The sequence below is a fragment of the Haemaphysalis longicornis genome, unplaced genomic scaffold (assembly GCF_048455015.1).
Source record: "Haemaphysalis longicornis isolate Haplotype H1 unplaced genomic scaffold, Haemaphysalis longicornis Haplotype H1 scaffold_7, whole genome shotgun sequence".
Classification (NCBI taxonomy): domain Eukaryota; kingdom Metazoa; phylum Arthropoda; class Arachnida; order Ixodida; family Ixodidae; genus Haemaphysalis; species Haemaphysalis longicornis.
This window is the reverse complement of record NW_027526422.1, coordinates 159,229,059-159,253,709: the sequence shown is the minus strand read 5'-3', so window position 1 is coordinate 159,253,709 and position 24,651 is coordinate 159,229,059. Positions and strand designations below refer to the sequence as shown.

Genomic DNA, 24,651 nt, shown 5'->3' with positions numbered 1-24,651 from the left:
TTAACTACCACAAAATTTAAAAACTTATGATAAGAATTTAAATTCTAGTATATTAATCAAGGCCTGCAGTTCTATCGAAACACTGGGGAAATGTATTTATGCCTGACGTGAATTGAAAGATTTTAATGGGGTATTTAGTTTAACCATAGTGCCGAGAATGTCCCAGAGTGTCTCGGTAGTAAAAATACAGAGAACCGATCTCATCTCTCGACGAAATAGGCCAGTCCTTAATAAGCGTGGGGCTCAGGCTTAAAATGCTGCCACTTGAAAAATGCGTTTTAAACTGTCTAAGTATCTACACACAGCGGATCTCCGCATACCAGTTTCCTGAAGCCCTGTGCTTAGTAAGAATATAGATAACCCATGAGCCGATGCTCACCCAACGTGTAGGTAGCAGAATTTTTCGGTTTATCTTATTCAGGTTAAAACGTTTTCCTGTGGCAAATCACACCCTAAATATGGCGTCTCGAAGTCGCCGCTTTTGCTGCTTGCAGAAGACGTTTCTGAATGTATCCTCAGTCTAGCTCACGGATTTAGCAATGGCCTGAAATTTCTGCTCTTGAAATGACAGGAACCCCATCAGCCGCAGCTTGACTAAGCTTCTGACAGCTAAAATTTGAGGTTAGTGCACTTGAGTTTAAAACTTCTTATCAGCAGGACACTCCGTAAGTATGAAGACTATGTGTTACCGGTGTCGCCACATGCAGAAGGCATTTTACCTGATCACTGAATTTAAAACGAGAAGTACAAAAATTACTCATTCCGTGTGTTGTGAAAAGGCTCGAAACACAACAGCAACAGCAATTCCACGTGTCGACGGACACTGAAAAGGTTCTGCCATTCACCTCAACTTTCCTACCCAGGGTAGGCGGCAAATAAGTTTGGCGGCTCGGTATCGGAGGCGCAGCCACTTACGGCTACTATGACTGCGAAAAGCGGTCAGATGCAGGTAGTAATTCAAAACATGAGTGGTAAAGTGCACTCTCCGCACATTTTCCAAAACACGGAAAGAAGTGAATGCGGCCAATATCTTCCACGTTTATTTCATTAGCAAGTGTATGTCAAGTCCGTGAATCAGAAGAATATGGCGAGAGTATATGCAAAGAAACACAAGAAGCACTGTTCAATTGCTATGAGTAGGGAACCAATAATTTCTCTACGTAATGGGCACACATCAATACTCGTCAAAAACATGCTGTCTGATTTACTGTTTTTATTAGTACATCCTAAATAACAAAGTTATATTCCAACTTCCCAATGATGCTGAAATCAAATATCACGCGGGTTAATACGGTACACAGTTAGTCATGAGCGTCATATTCAATTCGGAAGCCGGCAATCGATGTTATGGGAAAAAGTTTAGTCATCCGCCTCTTCGAACGTGAAGTCTTCTTCGCAGAGGTCGGCAGCATACAGTGGCACAGCGAACCCGCAGATGTCTCCGAATTGCTCAAGGCAGTGTTCGGGCACCAAGTCTTGGGCCTCTTTCGATACCCACAGCGTGCACTCTGCGTAAAGCATAATTAGCGTGATTTAACTTTTCTTCACGAGCAGCATAGCTCTCACTGTGATCACATGCTACGTGGCACACTCGCGTGGTTTCAAATTAACCCACGGTTCACCCTCTTTTTCTTTTGCAGGAGAAAAGCATGTGCTGCATCTTGGGGAATGACGACATTAGTATTTACGTCGGCCTTCTTTTAACATTTACCATCAGAGCTAGGTACTGATAACTGACTGGTTTCAATCAAAGTTATTTTCCCCGCAAGGGCGCAAAATGTTTGATACTGGCCACAGTTATGCGCCTATCGAATCAGGGCGAATTCCCCTTGTGCTTGACACAAGGAGACGCACGTGTAGTGATGGGTGCAGGGTTACCCACACTCTACGACAGGCACACAACAAGAAACAGCACCTCTATCCTAAAAATGCACCCGCTGTAAGATCCTTTTATCGGCTGCCTGCACACAGCAGCTAGAAACAAATATACGACAATGTCTACCCTTTTCGTTATTCTTTGTTAAGTCTGATGGTGGCATTTTTAAAGTCACTACATTGGAAAGGTGGTTGCATCAAGATATCGCGCCAAATACACTACCAAAAGTAACACCTGCAACAAAGCGGTCAAGAAGCACATAAATGCGATACGTGATAACCTACATTCGAGGAGCTTGTACTCGAGTTTTAAAGGTAAAACTATGCGAAATGTTGGCGAAGCAATTGCCTTTGCTATTTCAATAATTCATGGGTCCTTGTGAATGTCTCTCGCTGGCACCTCCTTTCGTTTTTTTTTATTTTATACTTACCGCAGAGGCAACTAAGCAACATTCTTCCTAAGGAGTGCGAGGTTATACTGATTTACTCTAGCTACAGTACCGACTGAAATAACTTCTGAAGTACACTGGTATTTGATTTCCAGAAAATAAGTAGCCAACTTGAAATCCCCCGGAAACGTTCGAACAAAGGTTCCCTGGAAGCAGATTTTCTAGGAAAGCTTCCAAAGAAAAAGGGCACTTTGCCTAGTCATGGTGACTCATAAGTGCCTGTTCATTAGCCATAACCTTAGAGCAAATACTATTAGAGATTGAATGGGTAAAACAGAGAAGATAAAAAATATACAAAAGGCGGCAATAGTAAAACCTTCCTTAGTTGCAAAATATTAAGGAGTTAATAAGAAGTACTCCTTTCGGAAAAGAAACTACATAGACTGAAGACTAACTCACGCAGGGTTCGCGGCTCTTGTTTTAGTTGTGTGGGTTTAAACGAGGTGACCATTTGCTATTGGATACTTCAGCTCATACAAAAAAATTTAAAACTGGACAGTTCTTCATTTTTTGACCGCTCACAGGCACAATGCCTGATAGCATTGTATCACTTTTCTTCACCGTCCTTGGTATTTTTGTTGTGGTCAGAATGGATTTTTTCATGCTTTTGAACAGCGCATTTTCTGCAATGGGTGCTTTTAGGTGCTGGAAGGTTCGTTCGTTCAAATAAAATTCACAAAATAAATTACTTGAAGAGCATTCGTTTATCCAGCTGCCATCCCAAGCTAGTTGATATGGTTTGGACTAAACAAAAAGAAAGAAAACCCATGACGATTACTATACTACATTATGCGGAATCTGTGCTCAGCGCGAAATGCAGTCTTCTTGGTCACGGCGCACACCGCGTGCTTCTCAGAAAGGGATTGCATGAGCACCTACCGCGCGGCCGTGCGCGCTACTTTGCCGTTATCTCGCAGTGCTTCACTGCCCAGGAGCATGCTGTTGAAAATTGTGTCTGAACGTCCCGCACAGATCTGACGTGGTTCGGATGAGCCATAAACAGAGGAGGCGGGGACCCATGGCGAAAGTGGGAGAGGGAGCTAGTAAAACATTCTGAACAATGGCGACACTCTGGCAGATGACGCCTTAGCAGCGTCTACCACCCCCCCCCCCCCCCCCCCCCCGCTCACACTTTGGCAGGTCTCCGCTCGCCCGCTTTCCGTCTTCTGGGCTGGCTCATCGCTCGCTCGGTTAAGGGGATGCCTCCGCGGCGGCGAAACCTCTTTACAGGGCGCCAAAGTGGTGCGCTTAAAGGTAGTTAAAGTAAGTCCTTCGCACACCTTTTGGTGATGACTATTATGACAGACATTGCAATCACTTTTATGCAAGAAATACCTTACGTACCGCATATTCAGTAAATTACCGGTGGAATGGTTTTAGTGTTATATCTTGCTGGCAAGGAAAATGTGGTAACCTCGTTTACCTACACTTTTGTGCATTGTAATCATCCGAATTTGAAGAATAACATGGTATGTGCAACGTTTTTTCTTTCTTAAATATGCTTATTTTACCATTTTGTTGTTTTTTCAGTGCTTATTCTCCATTTAGGAAGCTTTTTGTTGCATAAAATAGCAAAGAATTGACAGTAGAGCAGTACCATCAAGAGGTAAACAGGCTGCCAGCCATACACACTAGTAAAGGAAAATGGAGAGATGAAAGGAACAATGAGAGCATAACTTCGCACAAGCGATTCGACGCGTTCCTGCCCAGGCGAGGGGAAATCCTTAGCACTGGCAACCAATGTAGTATGCCTTTGCTATTGAAAACTTCCACTTGCAAACAATGTGCACTTTCTTGGCTCTTTTTGTTAGGAAAGTTGGGGTAATAGTATGAACTTCTAAGCCTCTGGTAGGCAGCTGAAAACATCATCGGAGAGAAGAAATAAATGCGACTCTAAAGATGTATAGGATCTCCAAGGACCACCAAACTGACTCCGGCAGACGACATTATTCCGTGAATATACATAATGAAGGACAATCATGGCAAGGCACGTGAATTGGAAAGGGCGCCACGGGGGTTTTTCGAGTAGGGTTAGGGTGGTGGATGGACAGGAGCAGAAAAGAAGGCATAATCTTCCACAGAGAATTGAGGCGCCGGAAAATGAGTGGACTCAACAAGGCAAAGGAGGAGTTTCTCAGTCTACAGGAACCTGATTGGGCACTATGGTTCTACACGTGCTAAAATAGGGAACTGTGCACCTGATAATTGGTCTTTTTAGTAATTTGCATTTTCGTACGTTGAAATTTTTGTTTTGTGCCGGTGGGAATGAGTTTGGGTAATCGGGGACTTTCTCACTATATATGTCCTTCTGAAATACGTTTCTTGTCGCTGGAGCGTGTCGTCTTGCGTTTTTTTATATTCCCGTTTGCCTTCTTTTTTCGCGCCGCTTTTTAAAATACGAGAATTGTTGACAGAACCTACAAAATACTGTTTTGTACGCAAAAATGAAAGAGTGGATTGTAAGTACTTGTAATACACGTATGATAATGTAGGTGTTCTCTAAGGACAATTTATGAAGAACTAATGAGTTGGCTCCACTTCCAGCGGACCAAAATAATTGTTTAACATGTTTCATGATTTTATGGAGTACAAAGAGACATCGAAGACGCTGTTAAGTTCGGGCTCCTCATTTAGTTAATGAAAGCCGCCGGTGGCTCATGTATCGGCGTCGCTTCCGCTGGTAGCTGCGTTCCTGTGTCACTTTCATGCAGCCGCACGGACGCCAAGTTCGGAGCCGCCGAGAGCGTGTTTTGTGCCCGTCTTTTTGTGTGTGAAAAGACGGGGGCGCTTAGCCTTAGTACCTATGACGCGTCGGAGGTGGCTGGGTCATTCCTCATGACGAGCTCACGGGAAGACAAATGATCGTGTCTCTTAGTGTCGATAGGGCGCGCGGTGTAAGTTTGGAGACTATACGACGTACGCGGAGGCGCTGGTCGTTGACGGGTCGTTCGCCTCGAATATGATCGCTTGGGCCTGAAGCGCCTCTTCCCGGGGGACAGACGCCAGGCGGTAGCGTCCTTAGCCTGGAAGGGGATTACGGCGACTTTCGCATTGTGCCGACGCGAGTGCAGACGAGGGGGCCAGGCAGACGCGGGGCGATGTTAGCCTCGCGAAGACCTCTGTAAACCTTAAGCTTGGACTTTGAGCAGATGCCACCCGGTGAACGTAATGGTGTGTCCACTCCACGCGGTCAGTGACTTAAGGCCGCATACGTCCTCTATGTGCTTGTCGGGTGATATAGCGTGCGTGGGAAACGCACTATGAGTGTATAAGAGAGAGTGTTGGGTCACACGCAGGTGGGGACATGTGTGCGATTGGGTGGTTTCTTTTGCCAATCAATGGTTTTTAATAATTGTTTTGAAAGGTTTTTCTCTCTCTGTCATGAACGCCCCTTTTTGGAGGCGGGGTTTCTGGTATCAAAACTAGAGTGGTTGGTTTTGACGGGGGTCGGTAGTGAAGGGATCTAGTTTAGTATACATCTCGGCCGAAAAGGCTGCTGCTCGCAGAGTGACCATGTAACCGTCACTCTGACCTGATGTAAACTTGGAGTAGTGTAAATAGTGTAAATAAAACTAATATCCAGCAACGAAGGCAGTCCTCATCCCTCACCCGCTCCAAGCATCGGTCGTCGGTCATCAGAGCGAGTCGAGATCGTCCTCTCGCCTTGCGCATCTAAAGAACATCACTATTTTGTTTCTATCAGTTCGCCAAGAAGATGGAGAGGCGAAATCTAACTGACGCCGTTTTTAGATTTTCCGAGAAGCAGACGTCAGGAGAAGTGAAATTCCCGACGAGGTGGTAGTGGCGCCTGCCAGGTGGAATCAACAAAACAGCTTGTTCGAACGCTTCTGTTCTGCGGCGTTCCTTTCTTTTGAATATCCAGATGCTGTAAATAGTTTAGTTGATTGTCTTCATAATGATTACAATTTAGGAAATTACGTAATTTTGGGGGTGTTTGAGAACCTTTTTGACACTACTTTAGGCGGCATTACAGGGCCGACCCAATATGTGCCTAAAAGAATCGTGAAGGTAATAATCAATCCCCAATGTTCGTATACACAAATATATACAGAAGTCTTCTAATATGGCTGCTAGAAAGAGTGTGCTCAAACTATTCACTCGTGATAAACAATAGGTACCGGGAAATTGTCGTATTTTCTAATATATTTGTTGCAGAGTGCAGCAAGACAGTTTCTTTATATTTGAAACTGCCTGTAATGAAAAGCCTTCCACTTTCACGTAGGAGTCTGATGCTGTGTTTCTTGCCGTAATAGGTAATTTCTTGTTCTTCTAAGTGAACGGGAAAGGCGCGCTAGTAGGTGGTAATTCTGAGATATTTTTTCCGTCCTAGTGATTGTTTTCGCCCCCAAACTATCCGTGCTATTTCCCCGTGCTCACAATAGCATCATGCGGAACGGGGACAACGATGGTGCTGCAGCATTGAGTGTCAAGCCATTTCGGTACTTTCTGCACTTCAATGACGTAAAGAGCTCCGCCAGGGGCGGAGGGGTAATTATAAACTGTTTTAGACCCAATAAAATGTGATGAAACTATTGTTGGTAGAGAGCCACTATCACTTTTTTTCCCGCTGATTAACATCCATTTTTGCAGGTCTAATCATATTTATTTTGGCGTAGTACACATATTCTGGCCGGTAGATATTTTGCGTATAATATTTTTGTTTTCAATTAGTATTTGAAGAATGTTAAATTTTATTAGGAGATTACGGTCCTTGCATATCTTTCAAAAGCTGGACTGCAAAACCAAGAAGGTGTCCTCATAAGAGCTGCAAAAACTGTTGAATGTGGCTCTCGAAATAAAACCACACCTATGAAAAATAAGATATAGGTTCTTTCGGTAAAAAGCAAGAAGATAATTTGAAAAATAATGTCTGATTACTGCAACGAGCTAGCGGACCAGTTAACTAGCCTCGCTGTCACAGCTCCTGGCAAATTCAGATTACCTAATCTGGCTCTTTTTGCATCTTCAACACTGAGACGATATTGGCATTTAAACGCTACTCTTTCAGACTCACTTTATGATTTGAAGAGTATCAACATTTAAAGCTCAATTGGAATGTTCATTTTTGTGGTTCTCGGCAATGCGAAGTGACCTTCACCGATCTGCGCCGCAGGATGCCATGGCTTAATTTCTATGTGTTTAGATCATGACTTTCACCTGGGGAACTGCGTGTGTGGTGCCAGGTCCCTGCCGCTGTTTCGACTGCCGCTGTTTCTCAACAGCTAGACTGCCGCTGTTTCTCAACAGCTAGACAACTGCTTTTCAAGGACCCAATTGAGTATTTGTAGTTGACTTTTTCGATTCCACTTATATTATCTTTTGGCGCATCAAGTTTGGAGTTTGCAAAAATGAATATATATAATTTCATTGAATTTTTTTTCTGCTTGAGGTCGTTTGATTTGCTGAAGGGTGCTAATTAATGCGTAATTCATGTTTTATTCATAACTAAGTTTCCTTTTACGGCCTCTTGCCGGAAATATTCTAGTATTTTGATGTGCCCATGTATTTAAACAGACGATTTAGCCCTGGCCAATACGCCCTTGTGGGTACTTTGAGGACATCATCATCACCATCATCAGTTTCATGTTCTAGCAACAGGTGTCTTTATCTTAAGAACAGCGAACTGTAAAAAAATCACCAAAATATTGGAACTAATGCCAATCTCGCGCATCGTCATGCAAGTTGATATAACGAGTGGGTGCCTCAGTAATCGCTAGGTACCCTCTTTTTTTCTGATGTCGCAACCGTGCGAGAGAGATGATGTAGTTACGGCCATGCGACACTTTTTGAAAGAGAAGCAAGCAGTCACTTTTTATTCATGTCTCTCCTACAAATTTTGTCTCTTCATTTTACACTTATAAACGTTAACTAACATTTCTCCTCTTCAAAGAGGAGTGAACCCAGTGAAGGCAGACCATGGGTAATTCCTGGCGCTTTTGGAGTAAAATCGACTCAGCCGCGGGTCGCAATGACATCGAGGATTTAGATTATATTCGGGATACTGGACATATCAGGTTATTCGATATGACGGGCGTTTTAAAGCCAGGTGCACTTACGTTTGCTGTGGAACAGAATATTTTTTTGCCCTTGAATGGCGCAAATTTTATACGATACGTTTCATTAAAAACCATTTCTCTCTGTTTTATGAGGCGGTGCTTTGGTCAATTGTACTTTATTTGGTCAAATATCAAAATTAAGAGAGCAGAACATCAAGGTTTGAAGGTTTGTTCTCGTTACTCACGTTCTCCAAAGTACGATGCTTCCGATATGAGGCAGTCCTTGTAGTCGGTGTAACGAACGTACTCCACCTGAGGCTCGCCGTCTGTGCAAATTTTAAGAAACACTAGTTTTATTGCTTAGCGAGGCAGTGGCTATTGTTGGCCAAGCAGGTATACCGGAGGCCAAAAACCTTTAAAACACCAAGAAACCTGTACAGAAGAAGTGTTGCAGTATCGCGCCACTTGTTAATGATTGACATTTAAATTTTATTATTTATTTTATGTATTTATTAAATACTGCGGACCATTGAAGGTCCATGCAGGGTGGGTGGTTACATAGTATCAAAACAGGAACTACAATGCGAACATGAATACAAGGAAACAAAACAAAAATAGGTACAGATGCAACTATATATTTTACGGCAAAGAGGAACTGGAAATCCAACGATTTTTTTCAGATGCGAATTATGAGGGAATAAATCTTTACAGAAAATATGCAGAGGATGTAATGTATAAGTGGCCGCGATGTACGCACGACATCAATGGGGTAAACGGATACAGCAAAAAAACATCACAGAAGCTCTAAGTGATCTTTGCTCACAGCACAGTTCAGTGGGAAAGTGTGGTGTATTGTAATGAAAAAAAACGAAGTAAAAATGAACGCGTAGCTGAGCACTTCACTGCAAATGTCGTCGAAAGACGATAGTCTGCTACCGCTTGTAATACATAAATGCCTCTCTTCACTCCTGTGCCAACTAATTACCCCGCCCCATTTTGATTTTTTCGTGATAAATACAAAGAAGGATTGTTAAAATAAAAACGATTTTTCAACATTACAGTGTTCGCGCAACCTACTGCAACCTTTTGTTAACTTTGAACCTAGAGTACCGCCTCATGGTCCTACCCCGCGCGAGCAATTTTTCAATATTATTGTGAAATTATTGTTTTCAGCGTGTATTTTTTCAGTTCTCGCAAATATGACGCACGAATGTATTTTAAAATAAACCAACACTGCGAGTAGCAGTTCTGCACCTATGTTCTGCCTCAAATATGTTTAATGTTTTCGTTTCGTTCAACAATCTTGGCAGGTGTGACGTGTTTTCTTGGTGCTTCGTTAGGTTTTCGGCTCTTCAACTTGAAGTTCAAAAATCACTTTAAATTTCGGTAAGATGTCTGAATCGAGGGAAAGGTAGGCAGACAGAAAAATGTAAATCAGCAATAAAATTTTCGTGTTCAAGTACCCAAGAAAGACTGTCGTCTTTAAGAAGGACGCTCAGCAGGCGACTGATATACGGTAGTGCGGAACGTATAATTAACCCTACTGAGGATGTACACGAGACGAGAGCTTGATATATCTTTTGTGCGAGAGATTGTTTGCTCCATATCTGCGAACGTGAGTTGCGTTTGTAAAAAGCTTGTTCGTTAAGAGCTCGCACTGCGGAAATTGAATATTTGGGCGTTTAAAGCAATCGCCATGCGCCGGGATGTGCAGTCGGTTTCAATCAAGAAATAAAATTGACTTGAATAAACAACAAATGAACAAAAGATGTGTGAAACTATAAAAAAACGGCGCTGGTAACACATCCGGTGGAGTGCATATAAGCGAATATTCCAGTACAAGAAAGGACTGGAACATACGACATCGCTTGCAAGCTTTAGGAATGTCTGATGCTGCGTCAAGGATTTTTGGCTTACAATTACTAAAAAAAGGCATCCCTAATGCCCCCGAACCAAAGCTATTTCACTGGTGCATCTAAGCTGGTTATTTGTGACATTCGGATGCTACCTTTCAGCACAGCCCGAGTGCACATGTAGATTATATTTTCCTGTTCCCTCAAACTCAGTAACACCAGGAATACAGCGCCTTTACTGTATCTTCCTCCCTCTGCCCTTCGTCTGTTGACGAAGCTTTTTTTACACGAAAATGAACGCATAAAAACGTATCTGTCTTTCTATATTGTTACGTGGAATGTAATTCTCACTAATCTCTCTTTCACACATCAGGTATAGATGCTCTTCTCTCCTACGCTCGGGTGTATTCTTCTGATGGGGCTGAAACCGGCCTACTAGCTGCTCACCCGTATTGAAAAGGAGTACAGTCGTGTGCGCGTAACTCTGATACAGTTAAGGAGGCACAAAATATTGAGTATCATTCCTTGAAAGACCACGTGGTTTAGAAGCGCACTTTAAGGATGAAGTTAGCCATGTTCGAGCAACAGGACAGACAAGTTGAGAAGTTACGGCCGGGGTAGGCTTATCTACACCATGAACGTGGCGATATGATAAAACCCGTTGCGGAGCGCCTGTGCAGCTGCAGTTGAAGTTGCAACTTTATGCCTCCATCTTGTGTTATCTTTCTTCTTCACCAAATCGAATAAACGTTTTCGTGGCTTGACTTTTGGTGTGTAAAGTCGCTTAACGTTAGATTTGCAAAGCTATTAAATGCGCAGCCCGTCGGATGTGCAAAGCGGCATTCTGGTCGCCGTAACGAATAAGGAAGACACCTGGTTTCATTGGAGTCGATGGCGAATACTTCCTTAAAATAATTGGTTCTCGCTCACTGGCACTTTTTGTTATTGGTTAACCCAGTGCTTTTCTAGAAAGCTTCCTGATTTCGATAAGGTTCAATGTTAAACTCGCAACACACTTCACCCGGTTCCCGCTTGATGAAAAAAAGTTAAATGTTCAGTGTGTATATCTTAGTGGTTGCGTGTTTCCCTTCGTATTCCATAAAGTATAGAATTCATGCACCCTATGAGCAGTGTTTAAAATTACACTACGGTTTGAACGGAAACCGCTCAAGAAAGATTGTTCACGTTGCCTTCAGTAGTTTGAGCAAAATTGACCGGGCCTGGAACAAATATTACAGTGTACACATGTGGAATTTCTGACGATGTTTCAGTCACTGTGCGCTCACAAAACATTGTAAAACTTGTTAAAATTGTTTTCGTCATGCAAGGCTTATGCAGTATTTCGTTGAAGAACCGAAAGGGCTCAATCAGCTTCGATATTTACCTTTCCCAACAACGTAGTTGGCCGAATCTAGTGTTGGGCCTTCCGTGTAGTAAAAGGGGTAGCCGTTTCTGCGGAAAAACAAACCAAACTCACTGCACAGCGTATAACAGGTGGTTATTGTAAGGGCTAAACGTTTCCTGGTAATTAAATTTTGGCTTACTAGCAACACGTGCCTTAACTGTACTGGTTTCCCTTTGTGTATTCCTGTGACTTATCTAGCGGTGCTTAAGATCGTCCTAATAAACGATGTGTAGTTATTTTGACAGGTATTTGAACCGGCAAATGCGACATTTAAGCCTTCTAGCCATGTTTTATGTATCAGCTTTCCCAACGGTGTACATTTGTTAAAGCCAGTGTTGTATATTCGGAGCTGTCAAAGCAGGGATGTGCCTTTTCCTAAACAAATTTATGTTGTCAAGACAATGTTAGGTACGCAGCTTTTCTTTTACCGTTGACCGAATCGGATTTCAAAGATCACAGCAGAAAGGGCACGCAAGGACTGGTGGAATTCGTCGTGCTTTGCTGCTGAAGAGGAGATTCTTTCAGTCATGCATAAATGCACATCGTTGTACACACATATCGTGGGTGAACTATTTTTAAGGGTAAAAAAGGCAAACAATTGGCGTTTCAAAAAACCAAATGTTGAAAAACTACACTCCCAAATTTTGACTTCTTCCACCTCTATTTTGTGTGGACAGAAAATGAGGTACATCGGCAAGCACGGTGCCAAGCAGTTCATTATAAAAATGGAAGGAAATAAAACTTTCTAGAACTATGATTAACAATACTTCAAGAGCCTATGTACACTCAGAGCCTATATAAACAGGGTGGTTTTAAAAACTAAGTTCCGATTCGGCCACGCAGTACTGCTCGAAATTTTGTTTTGTTCATTCATCTATGATCTATGTGTCTGCATGCCTAAATGGCGTTTACGGGATTTTTAATGAAGAAGGATATTTCCGCTTCCACAAGGTCTTCTAAATGCCAAAGTTAGTGTGCTTTGCCGCATGTCATTCAGACTGCTTATGGGTTCTGAATACTGTCTTTTCTATAGGTTTGGCAGATTTTATTCTGTATAAAATCACCTACATTAACACCACCCGGCCTTTGCTTTGGTCGTGTTTTCTATATTCTTCCCTTTGTTAGAATAACTGTTCAGATTTTTAAAGAGTTTTCTTCTTTATTGCATGATCAAGACGTGACAGTCAGTTGCAAAGGTTTTTTTACTGCGCAAAATGGCGTAAACACACACAATTTAATCTTGGGCTTGCCTTGTTATCGTAAGAATCGACAGCAAAACCTTCCGGATAATATATTGCAGATTTCTTCTCTCGGTCACCGTCAAGTAGCCTATGTTGTGCACCGAGCATCTGAGATGCTTACCTTGACTTCTCGGGGCCATCGCTGACGAACCAGATATAAGTGGCCGTTTTCGCCTCATAGTCAAACTCAGTACGTTCCGCCGCGAGGCATTCAAAGATGGTGTCGTTGTTGCTGTCAGTTATGGCAACGGCGTAAGGAAAAGCTCCGTAAGCCTTAAAAATAGAAACGTTAGAAAAGACAAAACACATTAGAAAAAAACGAGCACCTAGTCAACTCGACAATGCACAAGCTGTTCATGTGGAAAAAAAATAGTAACGTAGGTCAGAAAGCGTGCACCTTCACGCGGGCAGTATTTGTGTGAAGGCAAGCATATAACTACCGCGACTAAAAGGGGAGGTTGCAAAGTGCTGATTTTTTCTAACTTTACTGCATTTATTTATACACGATAGTATTACAACATTTAAATTGGCGTCCGCGATGAGGGATGAAAACTGCGGCCGCCGCTGTCCACAGTTGGGTCTCAATTTAGGCTTCAAACAAATTTGCCTGCGATACACAGGAGTGCGAAAACTCCTAAGATGTTCAATTTTCCGAACAATGAGTAAGTGTTTAATAAAGTATTGATCTTTCATTCTTCTATATTCAAAAAGAAATGGACAGCACGGTTCCTCTGCCTTCCCTAGTTTTTTATCAAAGTTTTTACCAATGCCATTCAACTCCATTTCCAAACGTTGCTCAAAAGCTTGTGATTGAAAGTGTCTGTTTCCTAGTGTTAAACATTTCGCTCAAACCACCCGCACCGATGTCTCAGTGGCTAAGGCGTTGCGCTGCTGAGCACAAAGACACGGGTTAGATTCCTGGCCGCGGCGGCCGCTTTTCTGATGGAAGCGAAAAGCAAAAACGCCCGTGTGTGCGAGATTGCAGCGAACGTTAAATATTTCCAGGTGGTCGGAATTAATCGAGAGCACTCCACTACGGCACGTCTCATCGCCTGTAAAGCACCGGCACATTATTCACTACAAGAAATCAATCAATCGATCAACCAATCAATCAATGATTTCGCTCAATCCCCTTCCACATGATATTTAGAACATTCTGAATGGCGCCCAGAGTTATAGAATATTTCTCAAAATTTAAAAGGTGCTACGAGTAGAGGAAATACTTTCTTACATTGCGTGAGCAACACATGTGGCACGTAAGCGAAATTGTGCGCCACCAATCAAAGGAACACAGCCTCAAAAAAGGGAAAAACAATACAGTGCTCCGCGACTGCTTCGCCGCCGGACGATTCTGTTCTGCGGCCGGTGGTTAATGTGTGAGACCTGCGTGGCTCATATAGGCAATAAACAATGTTGTATAGTGACGTCTGTAAAAACGTAGTACGTTTAGCGCACTTGAAAACAACAGCAGCGGCTTGGTGGAGTACCCGAACGCTAACAGAAGAGTCCTGAAGGCCCTGGTCCTTATGCTTTTGGGCCGAAATTGGGGGCGTCACCAACGACAGCTGAACATCACAACTGTCAGCCCCGAACTCTTCAGGCGCAAGTGAAGTGAATCGTATTGTCGCCTCATTTAAACCTGATAACGCTACAGGGAACGTTATGTTTGTCCTGCAATGCGTACAGCAAATGAGGTTTCGTTTTTAATACATACGGACGTACCGTAGCAAAATACATTTTGGTGATGGGATCACTTCATACGCGGGCATAAATTTTATCTTTTATAGGAATATAACCCACGCGAAAATGTTTGGAGCACTGCGATGCTCTGTGTCGTTAATATAGGCCCACTGACGCCTCATTGCAAAAAGCAGCCGATGAACAACTCAAAATGTCGGGCTTTCCTCACTTCGGCTGTCTGCTCGCATGACAGGGGTCGCTGTAGGAATTTGTAAAACGAGCCCCCCACGGCCCGGCAAAGCAGTTGCTTTCTCGCGCCGATAATAGAAAGCGCGAAACTCGCACCAAAGAGCCGGCTCATTTGACCGGGCTCTTCGACTCAGTTGGCTCTTGTTCCTCCATGGTTGTCTCTGCAGTGGCTAGCTCCATAGAGTTTTATACTAATATACACTAGAAGGGACACTCGCGCTAATGTCTATGCGAGCCGCCGAAAGCGGCTTTACCCCCAAGGAGGCGGTCAAGCCTGTAGGATGCGTGATTTTCGAACGCGGTTTACCCAGCCGTTACTTGACTTGACTCAAAGAACTTTTTAGATGCGCAGCAGCTTATGGTCGAGCCTCTTCCCTCCGTCGATGTGTGGGCGCCGTTGTGCAGCGTCCACACCCTTACTGCGCATGCGTGGCCAGCCACCGCTGATGATGATTGTGGCAGGATGCCCCTAGGGACTGACCAACCAAAGAATCCATCACGAGATAGTTTGGCGTTCCACCACCATGGTCATCTTCCCGTACGGAAACCATGAGTAGTATGTGAGGCATTCCTCCTCTCCTCTCTAACGATCCTCTCCTCTCCGGCATTCCTCCTTGCCTCTCCGAAGCTCCTCTCCTCTCCGGGATTGCGCAATAAATGACAACACCTGCGGCTCCGCGCGCTATAATGCGAAGCAGCTTAGGGCTAGAGACGCGACGGTAGCCGCTGCATACTCCGCTGGGGGCGCCACTGTAGCTCCGCGTGATCAATGACGCGCGCGCCCGCTCCCCTGTACAAATTCTCCTCCCGCAACACCGCGATCAAACTGAAAACTAATGGGAACTTGAATAGACCACATGGCTGCTTCGCATACTAAACAGGGTTCCCCTACGGGAAGATGGTGAAATTTTTTTGAAAAACAAAACTATCACAATGTTGATTAGTGTATAAATAATTAATGGTGAAAATAAATTGTTCATCTGGAATTTTATATTGAGGTTTAGAAAACTTCTTTTATCTGACGGGAACATATTTCTAAAATGTATACTGTACTGAGCGTAGCGGAGCCGACGATTAGGCCGATTCGGCCGCTAAGAGTCCACCGACTGATTAGACGGCGAAGCGTTTTTTTTGCGTGCTAGTCGGCGATAGCTGGCGGCTGAAGCAGGGCGGCTCCAGTGTATTCCACAAGTACGCATGTTCACTGGCTGTGAGAGCGATTGTGCGTGCCCCTTGTGCAGGCAAATTATTACAGGCCTAAGATTACCGGCGGAAAAGGGCAGTCCAGCAGATGACGGTTGCATCGCCGGAATCGTTCCGTGAAAGCCACCTACCTTCCCCCCCCCCTTACCCGCTTGTTTTGCCGCTTTCTAGCATAATAAGGTGCTGACCATGGTCAACTTGGTGGTGGCCAACCACCGGATGAAGCTTCAGCGATGAAGTTTTCTGAAGAAAAATTAGCCGGCTGTACACATACTGCCAGTAAAGGGTTTTTTATTTGGTTTAGCCGCCTACCCGCGCATGTTGTTCTAGAAAGCGTCGTCATCAACGGGACTAGGATGGGACAGCGTGCTCGTACCGTCTACCATCCGCGGAATCTCCAGTTCAAGTCCGGTTTCACAAATGCCCTAGAACATGTCTAGTTCCAGTGTAAGGGCTACACGGCGATGCTGCTCCCTTCCTTGTCCACTTCATTCAAGCCGAGCAGTATTTGATAACTGCAGCCACTGTAATCGGGCGCTAACAGCAATTCTGCCCACGAACGAGACCTGGGCGCTTTCGACACCTAAATCAAAACAGATGGAGCAGAAAATCTTGAAGCCAAGTACCACAACAACCGCCAAACCTCAACTTCAGCCTAGTTTAAAAATTGTGAGTCTACGTCACACAATAAGCCCCATTGTGGTTGAACTCTATGGCTCGCTCGGTTCGACAAGGATCACTGAGCGTGCGAGATGGAACTGGAACCGCAGCTCACTTTCACTGAGCCACGTCTCACCCTTTCTTCAAAAAATGTTTCGAATCAACGCTGTGAAGGTGGTTGGACAGCAAACCCTTAAACGACACCCATGACAATTGCTTATAAGACGTCACTTGAATTCACACACGTGGCTCTACAAAGAGTTGAACCTGAGATTCTGCCAGCCGTTACCTGGAATTCGCGAGGTGGCGTCCGACCACAGCAGCAGCGTCAGGATACGACCAGGCTAGAACAGCGGACACCACCGCTGTAGCCGGCCGTGAGTCGGGAAGACGAAAACAGAAAGGATCGTCTTTGGAAGGATGAGACAGCGGAAGCTAGGCATCCGATGTGCGAGCTTGGTGCTACACCACCGCGCGACACAAGCTCCGACACCGAAACAATTCGGTATGTGAGCTTGGTGCTTTCCCTTTACACCAATTTAACCTAGTAATTTAGTAAGTTGTGGAACTGCGATGAAGCTGGGGGAACATTTATAAGCGCAATTTACAGAACCAGTTTCCACTTGCGCCTTTTCTAATACCTCTTAAAACCCAACCGAATTGGTATTCACCAATTCAGAAAACAGAGACCCATTCGTGGGAAGCAGTGAGCAAAAGGTAGCGTTTCTCTAGTGGCCAGGTGTCTGCAATTGGTCTATTTTTTGTTTTCGCGCCCTGCAAACCACTCCTTATCGCATCTTGGCCGTACGAACACTTAATTCCGTTCGGGGGGGCTTACCCAGGAGGTGCTGTCGAACAAATTATTCAAGTCCTGTGAAAGAAGCACGCAATGAACTCGAAGCTGCTCCAAAAAAAATTCCCCCGCATTTCCCCGAGGGGGAGAATGTGAAAGTGCGAATGCACGGTTGTCGGCCCGCTTGCGGCGCTTGCGCTCGGCCCCCGCAGCCCACCGCCTCGCCGCCTTCTCTTCCATCTCTTCCATCGGGTTTGTAGTATCACGTGTACACCACGCAGTTATCAAGCCGCTATAACGCCGCTGAGTCGCCAACGCACGCCGCTGACGACGTAGTTTGAATGCATTAAAGATATAAGGCGCGTCGCTAACACTGATATCAGCGTCGCGCCCGTGGCTTGGTCGGTAGAGCGTCGCGCTGCGGCCGCAAAGTCCTCGGATCGAAACCTGGCGCCGGATGCTGTTCTTTTTTTTAAATATAGAGGAGCACTGCGGACGCCGACGCCGCCGCCGCCGCCGCTGCCGGCGGTGGATGGTTTGGGGTCGCTTATAAAGTGCATTCGCACTTAAAAAGGCCAAAGCAACCGTCGCTACAGCATACCACAAAGTCGTGCCGCGGACGCCGCCGCCGGCGAGCAGGCACTTCGGAGCGGAGAACGCCAAAATACATTCGGCGCGCAATCTACAGTGTGCTCCGTGAGTTTGAACATCCGCCACCCCCTCTACTCCCGCCGCATCCGCCTCCGCTTCGTTGGGAGTTTATTGTCCCGTTCGCCGCGAAAGAACCGTTGGCTGGCAGAAGCTTGCAGCTTTCCTTTAAAGAACGGCTCCAAAGATCCGGGTCTTTCATGAGTGGCGCATCTCTATAGAGATGAAAGCTACGCTTACAATGTTACAACGCGAAGCGCGGTGGACGCGGTGTCACAGATTCGTGTGAGGAACGTAGAGTTGTCTTCTTAAACCGGATCCAGGCAGTGATGTTCTTCGCAGGGAATGTTTACCTTTTTTGGAAAATTTGCGGCAGTAATTTCAGCCAAAAAGAAAAACGGGAATCTTCAAAGATGCAGAGAATTTTAGGAGCCGTGCAGCAGAAAAAAAAAATACAGAAATTCGCACCATTTATTACTTTGTTTTCTTTTAAACAGTTTCCTTCACAACTCATGGATACCCGCCGCAGTGGCGCAGTGGCTGAGGCGTTGGTTGCTGAGCACGAGCACGCGGTTTCGCTTCCCGGCCGTAGCGGCCGCTGTTCTGATGGTGGCGAAAAATGAAAACGCCCGTGTGTTGGTGATTTCGGAGCACGTTAAAAACCCCGATGTGGTCAGTAATATTCCGGGGCCGTCCACCACGGCGCCCCTCATCGGAGGCGTCGCGTCGTCGCGCTACACCCTACAATGAAATCAATCACACTTCTGCAGATTTGTGTTAAAACACGCGCAGTCGCTTCACCGCAAGCCACAAGCATTTACGCTATGTCACCCCCTTTGAAAAGACGTTTTTTTTTTCAAAAAATGCAATTTTTTCTTCTGGTATTTTGAGAATCCCCCAACATTCTAAAGTGTTCTGCAGAAAACATAGTGTTCTTATCTTAGTTGGAAAGATAAAGCCAATTTTCGAGCAGCTTATGAGGGTTTTGAGACCGAAGCTTAAGTGGTGTAGTAACTGAAACTGATAACGCAGGAAACATCAGCAGCGTACATTAAAAATTTTCTGCTGTCATTTAGACTGATACGTAAACGTTTATAGAAATACAATTTTTGATCGTTTCTTTTTTTCTAAATATTTCTTTAAATATCTGTAATGAGATGCGTGACTCCGCATGTGGTTCTGTTATTTATTTTTGCGCAGGCTTTATGCTCCTGCTGGTAATGCGAGGAGGCTCGTAATTATTAGGCATTATTCTTAGCACAAGCAGTAACACCATAGGCTGGACGTTTTAATAAAAAGGGAAAGTCAAGTCTAGGATAAGAGGTGACATAAGCGAGTTTCGTGACGATCGGTACACAGTGAATGCTCCAATCGAAGACCATGTGGATTTGAATGTATAAGTTACTGCAGCCAAGTTTGTGCACTTGGAGAACTATTGTGAGGTGTCCCCGCGAGAACCTTTACGGCAAGGTAATAAGATTGTAGGTATGCGGACCCTAACTGTTTTTGCACAACTGGTCTGGGCTGCCCAAGACGTTCACACGAGTTGGCCCATACTACTTTTTGGTATATATGGGGCAGTTTGACATTCTAACGATGGCAACAGAAATGCAGCAGATATTTTTAGGAAAGCGGACATTGAACCTGGCCACCACACTCCCGTAGCATATTGTACCATTGAGCAGTATCGAGTGGCGCAGGTTAAGCGCAAATCAATAGGGGAGGCAGAACACCTCCGAAAAATATACGGGCGGAAACAAAAGCCAAAGAACAGCTCGAGGCAGCGAAGAAAAGCTTCAGCTATGAAACTAATAATTTGAGCGCTCCCGGACTAGATTATCTGGTTTAAGCAAGCATGGAAAGAGTTTGTTTTTGTTTTTCTCAACACTTGATTTTTCGCACTTTCTTCTTGTGCGAACAGTTGTAACTTCGAAATGAATATTGGGTTTAGAATGAAACTTCGCTGACTTTTCTCTTTATTACAATTCTTTGCAATGAACTAGGATTTTTTTTTTAGAAACAGATAGTCAGTTTTGGTGTAATCGTGATTTATTTCAAAGAGTGCAGATAAAAACGACACATTTTTTGGTTTTCTTTGGTTTGTTCTCTATAACTTGATTCTATATTATTGCGTAGCAAATATCCTAGTTAGTTGCACAGTACGGCTACTTGGCCACCTCCGTACAGAGCATTTTACAATTCCTGCAATCTATTGAATAGTTATCGAGTTTCGAGTAATGTCCAAGTTAGGGGTATTTTTTGTGGATAACAAGAATCAATTATATTATTTTTACTTGTTACTTTTTATACCATAAAAGACGGTCTTTTCTTAGCTACATACGAAATAAAAAAATACCGGTGGAAATTTAAAAAAAATGAAAAGGCGGTGAGATACCTTAGACCATTTCCGGTCTAGTTCATAAAACAGGAGGGAGCACATAGGAAAGAATAATTCCTGAGAAAAAGCTAACGAAGATAGGAACACGTGGGTGAAGCCTGTTTGCATGTATTCCTGCGCAATATACAACAAAAGTACATGAGGTACGGCTTATTCCCCGTTCTGGAACAAGAAATGGGGCCAGCTGCCCCGGTTCTGAGCTAATATTACTTAAATAAAACAAAAATGTTTTTTTTTTTGTTTTTTCATGCAGGCAGTTTCAACTCACAGCTTTACCACGCAAAGTAGGAACGCTGTTAGGTATAAAACGTGGAAATATATGTTGAAATGCTACTGAGCACCAGGTGTAGTGAAATTTATCTCAAGCCGAAGCTCTGATTCTCACATGGCATCTGTCCGACAGGCTACGCAAAGCAGACATAGGTGGCGCTGGCCAATACCCGAAAACTGAAGCGAACTGCACGTAAAGATCTGTCAGCTGCACGGAGAAAATAGATAGCAGAGAAAATTGGGGGAATTGTTGATATACGGAGGGGAAAAATGCTACATATTGGAAATTTCTGAACCTGGAAATGGGAATCTTGCGGCCCACTACGAAACATCACTGGATCCAGGCGTGCGCATCGCAGTTCTCCCAACTTCGCCATGTCGAGTAATGAAATGCGAATGCATTTTTTAGGCACCACCATTGTATCTTTCGTTCTTAATCTTCCACGAATGAATGTGCAGGGGGAAGTTGTTCATTCACTGCTAGTGCCCTCAATCATCATCATGAGCAAGAAACACAAAAGCGTTGAGCTGCTCGGCCATGCTCCACGGGCGCTCCTGAGTGGTTTTCTTGCAGGCATTTGAAACGTTTTGCGGATTTCAAACTTCTCAAGACAACTAAAACAGTTTGATGCTCATGTTGCCTACACTCTGTTCTAATACTCGCTGCTGAACATCTGTTAATATCTAGCTAGGCAAACATGTTTTCCTTGAGTGCGAAATGATACCTTTTCCTAATATTGATGTAGTCTGCACAGTTTTATCAGGATGAATTTGTAAGGAATGTGCTTTTCAGTACTTGACAGAAGGGCGCTCCCAACCGTTTCTTAAAACTGTTTGTAGAATCGCTGCCAGAAACATAGCGCGGGCGCGCGTCATTTATACCACGGAGCTACAGTGGCGCCCCCAGCGGAGGATGCAGCGGCTACCATCACTTCTTTAACCCTAAGCTGCTTCGCATTATGGCGCGCGGAGCCGCAGGTGTTGCCATTCGGTGCGCAATCCCGGAGAGGAGATTAGCTTCGGAGAGGAGAGGAGGAATGGCGAAGAGGAGAGGAGCGTCGGAGAGGAGAGGAGGAATGCCTCGCACACAACTCAGGGTTCCCCTACGGGAAGATGACGACGGTGGTTGAACGCGAAGCTATCTCGTCATGGATAGCTTGGTTGGCCAATACCTAGGGGCATCCTGCCACAATCATTAGCTGTGCATTGCCAGGCATGCGCAGTGGGGGTGTTGTACTCAGGGTTCCCCTACAGGACGTTGACAGTTCAACGCGGCAGTTCAACGCGAAGCCATCTCATGATGCATTGTTTGGTTGGCCAGTCCCGAGGGGCATCTTGCCACAATCATCATCAGCTGTGCTTGTCCAGGCATGCGCAGTGGCGGTGTGGAGCGGCAGAGGAAACAGGCTCGACCATAAGCTGCTTTGCACTTAAAAGCCCTGTATCACCTGGAAGGATATTCCTAAACCGCGGGATGTCTTTTTTTGTTACCACATCGCCATTTCCGCCATGCTGGTGTGGTCTCTCTCTCAGGCGGGGCGGCTACTTTCGAGCAGGCTGATTTGGCGGACAGTTACGCTGCAGGCCACCTATAACAACCTCCGTAACGTACTTAACACCCTTAAAGCGACATTTAGAACAAAACACGGGTTGCTTGATAATAATAGGCTAGCTCACCGATACTCAGAATGTACCTCTCCCCCACGTAGCTCTGCCAACAGAAGGTAGGAAATAGCGCTTGACACGCAATATGGAAACATTGGGTTTCATTCGTACCCAATCCTTAATTTTTCCTATTTTTTAAATTCAAGTACTCAACTTAATTCTCATCGCGCCGTGGTCTATTTCATGGGCCATTTCACCGCTACGGACGCGCTTGTAGTAAATTTGTTACTTAATGGCAGTGGCTTCTGTCCGTAGCGTGCAATCAAGAGTACACATTATGCCGTTCGCTGAAGATAGAAGTGAGACCTTACAAGGCTGACTCTTTCGAAAATAATTGTCACTATCCCCAGTTGCCTGTGATCACAAGCACTGTTAACAAATCCTTAGGCCGTGCTCGGCAGTGACAAACGGGTGCACTTCAATTCACCGGCCCACGTTTGTCTTCCCGTCGCGACGGCAAACGAATGTGGACAGTGCAGCCACATCAGTAATTTGCGTTGTTTTTACCTGATTCGTGCAAGACAATATCTGGACTGTCCTGTGACGTCGTTATACTTCTCGCGCTACCACTACTGCTCACATTGAGGCATTTTTGAACGTTTCGCTTTAACAACATTGATACACAGGGCATGCTGCTATATTCAGGTTTTTTTTTAGTTCAGTATTTAGGAGCCCGTAAATGCTTCCCCATACAGTCCGTATCAACTTTTGTTTTTTATCCCCACGTCTTGTATATTCGTCTAACCTTTCAACTAGGCACACCTGACAGCTTTCAAATTGCAAATTTTTACCTTGAAAGCATCTGGAACGTCACGTTGGAGCTTGTTAGGCCCGCTACCTGCTCGCAAGGCACTAGGACCACAGAACAACAGGAACAAAGTGATGGGCAGGTACTTCAACAGATCCATAGTGAGTTGCGTTTGTTGTGTCCTCCTGTCGGCCGCAACGTCGGACTCAGGATGGGCTCAGCATGCCATATATGATATTGCAGTCCCATTTTAAATGCTTTTCATGTTTCGCGAGCAGGTGACTAGTTTGCAACTCAATTTCAGATGGCCTTCAAAGAAGCGTAAGAATGACATTCTGCGGGAAAACAAGGTCGTGGAAATTGCGGATTGTCGCTAGCAAGGTTGATAACATCTGTTTGCTCACATGCCAAGTTGGGACAGCCGAAGGACAGTTTGACTATGTCGCATGGACTCCGCTTATTACTGTGTGTAGGAATGTTATCTCAGCTGTCACGGCAATACTTCTGACCACACGACAATAGACCTGCACGTGAAGTCAGAAATGAGAGAGCCAGAGTTCGACATAACGTGTCCTTGAACATGCCGTAAAAGCTAATGCTAGAGTAAAAGGCTAATACAGACACGTGGACTGACACCGAAATGTCCACATACGCACCTACGCAGACACACGCGTAGGCAAGCACTCACCCGCACAGCAATAACACGTGCAGGGGCAGGTCTCCGCATAGCAACTGACGCTCTTCTTAATAAAAAAGTCATGCACCCATCCGTCTAGCGAAGACGTTGTTTGAACGGGAATCTTTGTCGCGATGGATTCTTAAGTGGGCCAATCCCACAATGAGAGTAAGTGCTACTCTGGGGGTGTGCACCACTGTCTAGAATACCCACAGCACTCTCGCAGATACACTCCGTAGGCTTAAAATTTGGGTTTCGGGTGTACCACGCGAATGTGTACCAGATGCCACGCGTGTGGTTTGAACATGTCAAAATGGATCAATCGGATTGACGCCGGCTTCTTACGTGAGGTACCCAGGTTCGATTCCGGCCACACGAACCCTTTTTTTTTTCACTTCACCCACGATTACTCATCAGTATCGTCAGAGGAAGTCGGCTTTCCTGCAGCGGAGATTTCCGCGTAACGGCATCCGTCAGGACACTCAAGTTTCGCTTGATGAGGGAGACGCGGGTTATGTTCAAACTTTTCGAAAGTTTTGCGTTTCGTTGTTCATTAAGCAAGTCACAACTGCTGTCGTTTGCGTTGGCGGTAAACACACAGATACGCGACTGCGCACTTTCACAAGCAGGATTGTTGTTTCCATCATCCTAACCCCTTCGGTTCTGTCCGGTGAATGTATGGGACTCCGAAACATTCACTCACACCCTGTAAATTTGTTGTTATCTTTCAGTACCAGGTGCATAGATACAACCAGAAATTTGCTGTAAATCTTTTTAAAGTGCTCTTTATACCTGCAACAGTTGCATATGTAGATTTTGTG

General features: G+C 44.8%; 1 protein-coding gene across 1 annotated transcript; it reads right to left on the bottom strand.

The window, feature by feature from the left end:
• Nucleotides 1-1,022: 1,022 nt before the first annotated feature.
• Nucleotides 1,023-23,387, bottom strand: LOC144147173 (uncharacterized). Its single transcript, XM_077679244.1, has 5 exons — nucleotides 23,198-23,387; nucleotides 12,962-13,113; nucleotides 11,579-11,646; nucleotides 8,587-8,667; nucleotides 1,023-1,508 (listed from the first exon to the last, which is right to left on the bottom strand). The coding sequence occupies exons 1-5, from the start codon at nucleotides 23,312-23,314 to the stop codon at nucleotides 1,360-1,362; spliced, it is 567 nt and encodes a 188-aa protein (XP_077535370.1). The 5' UTR covers nucleotides 23,315-23,387; the 3' UTR covers nucleotides 1,023-1,359.
• Nucleotides 23,388-24,651: the final 1,264 nt, after the last annotated feature.